The sequence below is a fragment of the Anarrhichthys ocellatus genome, unplaced genomic scaffold (assembly GCF_004355925.1).
Source record: "Anarrhichthys ocellatus isolate YVR2014 unplaced genomic scaffold, GSC_Weel_1.0 scaffold48, whole genome shotgun sequence".
NCBI lineage: Eukaryota > Metazoa > Chordata > Actinopteri > Perciformes > Anarhichadidae > Anarrhichthys > Anarrhichthys ocellatus.
Genome location: NW_022280078.1, coordinates 2,494,173 through 2,505,428, shown reverse-complemented (window position 1 = coordinate 2,505,428; position 11,256 = coordinate 2,494,173). Strand labels below are relative to the sequence as shown.

Below are 11,256 nucleotides of genomic sequence, written 5' to 3'. Positions count from 1 at the left end.
GTGTGTGTGTGTGTGTGTGTGTGTGTGTGTGTGTGTGTGTGTGTGTGCAGTAATTCTCACATTGTCTTGAGGCCTTTCTGTTGCAGAGGGAAAATCTGTCAATCACTTGTGTCTCAAGGTCACTCACACTCAGTCCTTTGGGAGCAGCTGCAGCCACATTAACAAGCTCGCCATTTATATCCGTTAGGAGACATTTAAATCTCACTTCCTCGCTTCATTGCACGTTGTATAACCTATTTTCTGTCTCGTTATTATGCTGATATGATTAATTGAGACAAACCGATGTGAGGGCGGGTATTTTGATTGTTTGTCGCCCCCTCGCGGCTGACAGGCAGCACGCCACCCAAAAACACTGACACCCTCCTATTGTCTCCTAAAACCAGTACCTAATACTGCCTATTTATATGACGACTGTGGATAAAAAAAAACCGCATGACGTAAAACCTCAGTGGGACGTTCAGTAAATGCACCACCACAATCGGCCTTTATAAAAAAAAGAACTGCAGCAATATCACCGCTTTATCATTTCATCATAAATCATCTTGTGTCGACGGGAAACGTGGATGATTGATTCATAACAAGCTTCATATTTGGTGGAAAGGGCAGAGGCTGCACAAAGGGAATCATTGTGGCTTGCAGATGCCCATCAGTGGTGCAGTCGCCCCTTTGAAGGCTCTCCAATCGCAGCGCATAGCGCGACCGAGGGAGGGCGGGGCTTAGTCTCCCTCCATCTCCACTCCCAGCGCCACTTCAGCACCGTGTCCCATCGACTGGACGTCGACAAAACCGAACAGCGTGTTCCACCACGTCTCTGAACTCCACGCCGTCAAAGTGGACCGGTGATGACCTGGGGCTCGGATATTCTGGGCTTGAGAAGAGCTAAGTGATGCGCATCTCCAGGAGGTCACCGTTTGGGCAGGTATGAGACCTGTGGCGTTCGTGGATGAAGGACCAGCAGATGTCTAGAGCACCCCAGTGTGGATGTAGCCCCATATTCTACTTCTACATCACCAGCAGGCCTGGCCCACTTCAGCTTCACATGGATGGATCTCACTGTCGGAGCTGTACTCATGGAATACAAAGCCCGTGCTGGTGAGCATGCCTGCCTGTCCGCGTCCACTCCTCCCCGGGAGACTCTCCAGAGCCCTCTCCTCCTGACACCGCTTCTCCACTTGGACATCCCCTGGTCGCTTCAAGCCCCCCTCGCCATGAAGACGACTGCTCGGTGATTTTGGTGCCTCTGCACGCCTGCACGGACCAAAGACCCCCTATTTTTGGATCGGGCTTTTGTTGGCTACACACAGGATTTATCTGCGCTGTGGGCTTCCTTTGTGTCAAAGGGCTTAACGCAGAGTGCGCGGACGGCAACAGAGCGGGGGCTTTTTGCTTCGCCCGCTGTTGCGCCCAGCTTCTCTCTTTGTGGCCGGGCCGTGATGGCAGCCGGCCGCCCGGAGGCGCAGGACCACCCGCCCGAGAATGGCTTCACCCCGCTGGAGCACCCGGTGCCAAGGCTACTGCCGCACATCGATGGCACGGTCCTGCCATCTCTGGGGGGTTTTGGAAAACATCAGAAGCAGCTCGTGGTCCTGACCTGGATACCGGCATTGTTCATCGGCTTTAGTCAGTTTTCGGATTATTTCCTCCTGGCTCAGCCCAATGGAACGTGCATGCAACCCCTCGCGAACGACAGTAACTGGACCGCGGCATACCCGCCGGTCACCGTCGCCGGCGGCGCGCCCGCGCTGCAGCTCACAGGCAACGGAACCGAGGGCGCATACGGCGACAGCGGCGGTATGCCGTGCGACTGCAAGGAGTTGAGGCTGGAGCTGCAGACGGGACTTAGTCAGAATGTGGTTACCAAGGTAACGACTGAGCTCCAGATAGACCAGCGTTATCTCTGATAGAGCTCTCTGTTCACCATCATCATCCTCCTCATCCTCACCACCCTGTGTCTTCATCATCACTGCCTCTCACAGAGCAGAGCAGAGGCTGATACACCAGTAGCACAGCTTATTGACAAGTTACCCACTGACCTCAATATGAGAGGACGTGTGTCAGAGACAGCAGCTGATGACTATGCTGTAGCTTGGTTTTCAGAATTATGGTTGAAGTCAGTATCGTGTTATTAATAAGACAATCACAATATGGCCAATTAATACCAAATCAAAGTTCAGTGCTGCACTGGTATGCATTACATCACACAGAGTGGGGAAACTGTCCCAGAGCCAGAGAACCAGGGGATGCACCCTTTTCCCTCTATGCTGCCTTGACTTATGTAACAAGTAACAGAGACACTGACATTAATAACGTTATTAAAGAAGGAACTGTATTTAATGTTGCCAATATACCAATCTGCTTAACAACGCCCAGAGCTCCAGATTTACCGTGTGCTGGTTTGTGTTAATTTAATTGTGCATTTATTTGGGAATATTGAAACCCTGTTTCGAATAAGTCAAAATCCAGTTTCAAAACCTTTAATATTTCAATTGTTTGCTTATATGTTACTAGTTAAAACGAATGTATTTAATCACATTACAGCAGAGCCAATCTGGGGCCAAAGAAAACCTGTAGCCTACATGTTGAGAGACCGGATGAAACGGGGCCCCGAGCAAGTTAATCCTGCCATGCACTTGTGTAAAACCCACAACTTTGATAACTGAGCTGTGCTTTGAATAATTTCGACAACAGCATTTTGTAACATGATAAAAACTGGACGGCCATATCATCAAGGTGCCATTCCACTGAAAGTCGATAAACAGCAACGCCGAGTTTCCACCCGGCTCTGGCCTCTGTGCATGACTGATATCTGTTTTCTCAGATAACGCTGGTGCTAATGACCCGTACGCAATAAAGCCACACTGACTGAGTTCACCACATCACCACCGGCCATTTCACAACCAAAATCATCAGTCATAACCAATAATCATCCCCTTCTCGGCTCCTCGGCACAGTCGGAGGCTCAGCATGGAGTTCTGTAAATCATTGTTAAACACCAACGCTTCCTCACACGGCTGAATCGCTCTGCTGCGCTCCTGCAGATCCTTTCAGGGTCGTGCACATATATGAGTACACATCGTGCTTCCACATGTGTCCTTGGCTGAGTTTCAGATGCTGAGGGCTGCGGCGGTGTGTGCACTGACCCATGGGCTTCGGTGGAAAGAGTGGAAAGCTATTGATTTCTGTTATTATAGACACGCGCCCACATTCTCTCACACGCTTTCTCGTTTTTCCTTCCGAGATGCATGTTTGAATATTTCAAAAGCGTTTGCAGCATGTTTGCACACTCATCAACCTTCATGAATTATGTAGGCTACAGGTTTTCTTTGTCCCCAGATTGGCTCTGCTGTGATGTGATTAAATACATTCGTTTTAACTAGTAAAACAGTAAGTCAGAGAGTTTGACAGACTCCCGAAGAGAAAAACCCATATTTCTCTGTGTTTCTGTGCAGCTTTCAGATTAAAACTTCTCAGCTGCTGATGTTTGATTCCCTTTTATCTTGTTGTGGGTGGTTGTCTCTGAAAAGCTGACTAATATTCCTCTCTCTGTGTTTTGTCTCTCGTTTCAGTGGAACCTGGTGTGTGACTCAGCCTGGAAGGTGCACATTGCCAAGTTCTCTTTGCTGGTGGGCTCCATATTTGGCTACCTAGTGATGGGTGTCATGGCTGACTGGTAAGCTGCCTCTTTTATGTCTGTTTTGTGCTCCTTTACTGCTTCTGTTAGTATGCCCTAAAATATCTATTCATCTAAGGTACAAAAAAAAACATTTTCTCACTTAAATCTACTCAAATCTAACTGCGAAGATAGTTTTGGTTTAATTTGTGTAGGTTTTCTCTGATACTTATGCCTACATCACAAAACAATTGAGGTAGATGGAGTTTTGTTTATATGCTTAAAACTTTGAATCAGCAGTTATCAGTTTTGAAAGTATTAGGTCATAAACCAAAGAAGTGGAAGATTCATCCTGTGCAGAGAAATTTCAATCTGAATCAAAAGTTGTGTGCCAATACATCTCATAGATGTGGATATATATATATAACTGGATAAGTAAAAACCTTGAACTGCTAATGGCACAAGAAGAAATGTTAAGGGATAATCAAAATCTTTAAGAGTCTCTCTTGGGGTAATATATCTGAACCAAATTTAAATGGCAATCCATCCGATATCTGTTGACATATTTCAGTCTGGATCCATTGGATTACCGACATTGCCATCCTTAAAGCTACACTCCTCGTGTGGCTAACAACTCGTCGTAACTTTTGTCAGTCTGGCTAACCCACAGATCTTGTTCCAATGAAAACTTCCAGGAGTTACCAGGAGATTGTTTTCAGACAGAAGTGCTACTAAATTACTGAAATGTTTTTTTAATAGTCGTGAGCACCACAAACTAAACCTAGCTGCATGGCGAAGTGGGAAAATATGTTTATTTGTAATTGGGTGGCACGCCATTGTCAATTAAATTCACTGTGGTCGTGTCTGCAGCCTGTGAACCCCAGGAGCTGCCTCGTGGGAAAAAATGTCCCCACATTGTGTTTGGGATCAGTAACCATGGAAACAATGTAAAGAAATGTCCAGGCCTCAGCCCTGACCTGACCCATTGACCCCCCCCCTTTAACCAGGAAGTCCACAAAGTCTGAAGCAAACAATGACTGCAATGATCAGTTTCAAAGCAAAAGCTCCTTTTCCTCAGTTTGCGACAGCTGTTAAACACTTTGCTACGTCTTTCTCTTTCTTGCTTCTCTCTGTTTCTAAAGGTTTGGTCGACACCCGGTGTTGATTCTCTCGGTGCTTTTCATGCTGGTGTTTGGTCTGAGTGTTGCCTTCTCTGTGAACGTCACCATGTTCAGCACCTTGCGCTTCTTTGAGGGTTTCTGCTTGGCGGGCCTCGCTCTCTCCCTCTACGTGCTCAGTAAGTACACACTGTCGCCTCCTCGTGCTCGTCTGATTGTTTATTTCTGCTTTCCCCCGCTCCTGTATTTCCTCATTCGTGCTCTGTCATTTATTGTGCTTATTTAATTGACTCATTATTGCCCGAATGGTACAGTATGGATCCCTGGGAAGGGACGTGTATAGGAAAACAATTGATGAAATCATGAAAGACCTTCTTTTGCGTTCTCTTGCATAACTTTTGAAACATATTTCCTGCCAGTAGCAACAACAATCCCTGTAAACTTACCAGAAATCCCCAAAACTAAATCTTCACATATTCAATGTTTTTCTCATAAAACTGTGGCTATACCTGCTTTCTACTTCTGCCTTTTAAGGTAGGTGGACTGTAAAAACTACAGATGGAAATGAGCTTTTAGCTGTATCTGGTGCAGTACATCTTCAGACTGAAATGTCCACTGTCCAGTTATTCTTTGATGGTTGTTGGCACTATATCTCCCCTGACCTGTACTGTATCCTCACAGAGCTTCTACACCTTATATAACAACGCATATTGTAGTATTTATGTACTATATTTTTAGGACACGTATGTGTAGACAGAGATAGTACATTCCTTAAACATCAGCAGCTGCACAGATTGAGGGCAGTCCAATGTTTCTGGCTGGTAACCGAAGCAGAACACCCAGGGCCATGGACTTGTTTTTGTCAGCACACATTACAGCTCAACATCTGGACAGATGACACAGGAATACAGTGTTGGATATCATGAATAAGGGAGAAACCAACAGTTCCGATTATTTATTTCACGCAGTACTATGCTGATGAAATGCTTTGGGAGCTGTAGTTTTTTTGTATGTATTTAACTTTGTTAAAGACATGAGTTTGAAAAGTTACCGCAGTTGCCCTTGTAGAAACTCATTTGTTTAGTAGGGAACATAGATAGTGAGATGGATACTAATGGAAGATGCTTCAACTCTTTAGGGATTCCAATTATGTTGGTGACACACCAAATTACAGTACCTTCAAGCTAGTTCAACGATTAATTGCTTCAATGCTTAAGGTTTGTGGTGCAGAGATTTTGCAAATATTCCTGAGAGCACAAAAGTAGGCCTGATGTTTTCTGGCCACATCTTAAATATTCCCCTCTACAGTTCGTCCTTTCTGTGGCTCTGCATTGTAGCCAATGGCCAAGGTGACACCGAACTGGCTGATAGCATTTTCATTTCTCCCGATAATGCCCGCCCCCACTGCACTCCCCCCTGTCCCCCCTCCCCGCTGCCCCCCCCCCCCCCCGCTATTTTTTTTTCTCACTCTCTGTAGGCCTCCTCTGTCGGGCCAGTAGGAGATTAGAGAATCATTATGCGTGAAGCGAGGGCAGACTTTGTGCTCGGGCGGTGGAGCTGGTTTAGTTCCTCTCAGCAGGGGATCCTGATAAATATCTGCAGAACTGCTTCTAAAAACAAACAAACAAAATGGATGCCTCCGAGCCGTCTGCCGAGTTGAATTTAATCTGAGATGTATACAAAGGCGAGTGAAAGACTAATAACATTGTGTTTTGTGGACCTTTGAGTCAACATCACGGCCAGTTGAGAATCTGAGAGTGGACTGGGATTTATATATGATGGGTTTGAAATGAAGACTGTACGGGCTGAATGAGTTGAGGAAAATAACTAACGGTGATTCTGGCATTTATTTAAGAGCTGAACGGAACAGAATATGATATGTTTCATCTTATGACATGTTCTTGCTACTATTGTTCTTACTAGTATCTGGTTTGGGATAAAGAGTCTCTGATGATCTGCATCAGCTGGTTGGTAATCACCAGCAGGTTCCTGGCTGCTGTTTAAGAGAAGTTACGCCCACAAATGCCTCAGAAACGCTGAGGAAAGCCGAGGGCTGAAACACGTCCGTTTCTTTCTGCTGCTGTGCATTATTAAAAGTATTACACATTAAGATATTAATTTGCAAGAGCTCATGACTTAATTGGCTACTGTTTGAAACCGGTTCGCGTTTCCTCTTCGTCCTCTACATCCGTCTCTGCTCATTCACACTCACAGACACTTCACTCATTGTCCTCCGGTTATTTCAGTCTGTTTGCCGAACAAGAATATCTGTAATGGGAGGCAATTTTTCTATATGTCACTTGTTTGCGTGCTCAGTGTTGACAATGATGGGATAAGTGGCCGTGTGTGTGTGTGTGTGTGTGTTGAGTGTCTCTGCTGTTTGTGTGAGAGAACAGATTGTATGCATGCAATATGAAGTGCAACAAAAAAAACGTGTTTGTGTGAGGTGTTTGTTGGTTACGTGAGGTGTAGATGAATACAGTAGGAGGAACAGAACGAGTCGCTTTGAACTAAACTCACAGACAACAGACGCTGCCGTCCCATTAGCAGTAAAATAAAGACGTAGAATAACAGCACACACATTTGAAGCCTCCAATAAACACATTCTCAAAGGCGGAATGTAACCCACTTTGCAATTTTTTCATTATTTCAAACTAAAACAACACAGATGCAAAGTGGAATATGAAGCTTCTCATCACTGGACCTCGTTTCTGCTTTTATTGTTTGCCAAGAGGGGTGCATCAGTCGCCCTGCAGGACGGAAACAGTGCAGTCCATCAGTGTTTTGGCAGTGACACATTGTTTTGTTGTGTTGGCTCTGCGGTCCAGTACATTGGATTTGAGATGATAGGATAGCTATGAGGTTGAAGTGACTTTAGGATTTCATTTGAAGCTTCTTCTCATCCATGTTGGATGAACGTTTAGTGATCCTAAACATACAAACAAGCAGTCGTCCAATAAAGTACTTGTAAAAGTACAGTTCTGGAAAAATATTTTGTTACAGCTGGTGAAACACATTTTAACTACTTATTATATTATAGGATAGTTAATCGCAAAATCTTAATCTGTAAAGTATATACTGTAAAGCTCTCAAAAGGGTGGAAGTAGTGGAATAAAAAGTATAATACTACTATAAAATAGCATACAATTGAAATACTCAAGTAAGTACCTCACAACTGCACTTAAGTACAATACTTGAGTAAATATACCAAGGAGTGTTTACATCCACGTCAGATGAACAGTGTAGGAAGTGCATCCTTTTTAAACACAGTCTCTCAGTTTTAAGGCGCGAAAAGTGATTGGATAAGAAGGATACACTTAAATAAAGCTGTCAAATATAAAGGGATATCAATTATTATTTAAACAATTTTAGTAGTTTTAACCATTAATAATAATAAAAAGAAGACTGTACTCACTAATCTTGCAGTCTGACTCCACCACTGGCTTCGTAGATCAGGGCGAGCTCGGGGGCGTATGGCTGAGATCTGAGAATAATATAACACATCATTAAAACAAAGTCCTACAGGGAAAGAAACACGAGCAGTCAGACCATCACAGAGGCTGTAAGCATGCCAGCAGATTAGCAAATCTTATTTGGAAGAGAAAACATCCATCACAGTTAAGAAATAAAACCTCCTTGTTCAGCGTTGATCCACTGTACTTACCATGGTTGGATGATTGTGCAGCGAGGGATTTTCCAGGCGCAAGGTTTTCTGCCTTGCGTCTGGTCTCCAGCAGGTGAAACGCATAATCAGTGGGGTCGCGTGGCCGACTTGGCCAGTCAGAAACATGTCCCCGTTCGTCCTTAAAAAAAATCCTCTGTTGCCTCGTCTGCATGTTAAGTATCATTATCCTGCTGCGTTGTGCTAACAAAAGGACAGATGCTAACACCCATTATGGATGTAAAAACCCTCAAATGAAAGCTGAAAGCTGAAAGCCAGCGCTTTAACATCAGAGTCGGGGAGAATGCTGAGTGAAGTAGATCAGATAGAGAGACACAAAAATATCCATAGCACACACATCTACCGTATTATGGATGATCATATGTTTATGTGCTTTGGTTGCACTGCTCCATCTTATCGTGCCCCTCTCCCCGCAGAAATACTCTTTCTGTCTGCCTCCTCTCACCCTCACTGTAAACGCAGCGCTGAATTTCTATTTCTAAATCCAGCAGCTCTCCGGCCTTTTCCATTTTCACTCTATGCTTCCCTCGACTCTCCTCTGCCCCATTCATCCGATCCTCCCCCTCCTCCTCCTCTCTCTCACTACCATTTCATTACTCTCACTTTCTCATTTTCTCGAGGCTCATTTGAAATCTCTCATCGTTCGGTTATCTCTCTGCAGCACGGCAGAGAATAATAAACTGCCAGCAGCAGCTTTAGTTTGCGCTGCTCATGTAAATGTGTTGATTTGTGTGTTGTTTGCATATCTGGTTGTTGCACCAATTCTACATTCAGGGTTTATTTATTTTGTAATTTAGCACGTACCGATGGACCGTCCCCTGGGAGCCGTGATGAAAGAGCTTTCCGTCTCCTCGTACCCGTCTCCTTGTTTTTCTGCCCGTTATCCAAACTCATCTGGAAAATAATATCATCATTAATACATTTGCTGTTTGGTCAAGACAGTGTTTAAAGACAAACCCTTAAGGAATATTCCGCTGAAAATCTATCTTTTGAGTGTTGAATATCACCCTCTGTTGTTTTTTAAAGCTGCTCCTTCACAGCCGGCAGTTACGATGGATTCAAAAAGCACCAAAAGTCCGTAGAAACTTATCAAACCACTGCTGCAGCATAACCCACTTCTCTGTCGTTGGTCCATACACTTCAGAGCTCCGAGGAGGTCACAGTGCGACGCAGAAAGACTGTATTTGACTTTGCTGTGGAGAAACAAGAAGTGTGTTCGAGCAGAGCCATAGATTCGAAACGAGGGCTCAATAAAAGTGAGACCAGTGAGACAGTGAAATATGATTCAGAGAGTCCAGTTGATGTATTAGATTCCTGAGTTTGAAGGTTTCTCAGACAGCAAAAAACACGCTGCAACGGTTTAAAACATTATGAGGAAGTTATTACGACGGCTATCGTTTTATCGATCTATATCTGAGTACATATTTGACTGGCAGCCTTGCTGGATGATGTTTGCATGATGTTCCGGTGACAGTTAAGGTAGGTTAAAAAGAATATCCTTTTTTCTTCCCCTCAGAGCCCTCTGCGTTGGCAGATGGACTGGCCTCGTTCAAATGAACTCAGCCTGAGGGTGACCTTAGTTAGACTTGACAACCGACAGACTTGAGTTATGCAAAATCATTATTGCATAAAGATTTGGAATTCCCCTCAAGGACTCGACACTTGTTGAGACACACGTCTGAGTTCTGGGTCTGCACAGACAACGGCAGATCGTGCTGCGGGAGTCATTTAAAAAAAGTTTCTATATAGCTTTTGGTTTGTTTTTCTCACAAAATTGTGTCGACATTTGAATTAAGCAGTGTGCGCCCTGTGAATCCCGGCTGAGAGGAGCTGATGTAGCAAGCTGCAAAACATTTCAGAGCAACTTTTCAAGGCCTACAGGGAGCGGGCATGTGCTACTCAAAGAGAGGATTTCAGTGAGTGAGGTTTGCATGGACCCAAAGGAATTAGGCTGCATTTACTTTTACAGCAGTGAGATAAGGTTCATATCTTTGTCTCTGTCTATGAGACATGCAGCTAATGACAGAGACATGCAGTATATGGGTGTGTGTGCGTGTATGTGTGTGTGTGTGTTGTTATGAGCTCCAGGGACGACTACTGCTGACTCAGCTGGGGGAGACGTACAGTCCTGTCACGCCGTGCCCTTGTCGAACCAGCTATCTGTTTCCCACCCCTGCCTCTCGGTGAAGTCATCCACCGAAGGCAGCAGCAGAGGACTCTTTTCATTCATATACATTTTGTTTAGTGTATAACGTCCCGGAAACCAAAGGCGATGTCTTCAAATTGCTTTTGTCCGACAATCGGTCCAAATCTCAAAGGCTGGCAATGTTTGTCAATACAATGGGTCATTTGTCCTTGTGACAAAGACTATAAATGACTACAATTATTATCAAACTGTCAATAATTCATTTTCTGTGGGTCAACTTATCGATGCATTGTCCATTACTACATTTCTACCTCTCCCGAAATCTAAAGTGCACATCACCACCTGCACCCTCCCTACACATCCACATCACACAGACTGTGGTCCTCGCTCTGAACTCATGCTGTTAGAAAGCCAATCGTCACTGTGCCCTGTTCTCATGCCCCAGGCAAGGTTAGCGAGGGAGCAGCAGACAACACAAAGTGTGTGTGTGGTGGCACTGTCAGCCATTTGTCATCCAAGATTAGTTTGGCCATTAGACCAGCTGCTTTTTGTTGCCTTCTCTTTGTTTTTTAGCCTCCCCTTCCTTCCATTATAGTTCTTTTGTTTTCCACTCCCCTCTGCAACTGTTCAGATGCAAGGAAGGTGGAGCACTGCTCAGTGAAAGGAGGAGGAGGAGGGGGGGGGGGGGGGGGGGGGGGGG

The 11,256-nt window shown here is 44.8% G+C and overlaps 1 protein-coding gene across 1 annotated transcript in view; it reads left to right on the top strand.

Annotated features, from left to right (window-relative positions):
• Nucleotides 1-712: 712 nt before the first annotated feature.
• slc22a23 (solute carrier family 22 member 23) overlaps nucleotides 713-11,256 on the top strand; it is a 19,218-nt gene continuing 8,674 nt past the window's right edge. The window contains exons 1-3 of the mRNA XM_031869687.1: nucleotides 713-1,862; nucleotides 3,567-3,670; nucleotides 4,753-4,907. Coding sequence (XP_031725547.1) covers nucleotides 1,434-1,862; nucleotides 3,567-3,670; nucleotides 4,753-4,907 — 688 coding nt within the window. The 5' untranslated portion in view covers nucleotides 713-1,433. The remainder of the gene's footprint in view (nucleotides 1,863-3,566; nucleotides 3,671-4,752; nucleotides 4,908-11,256) is intronic.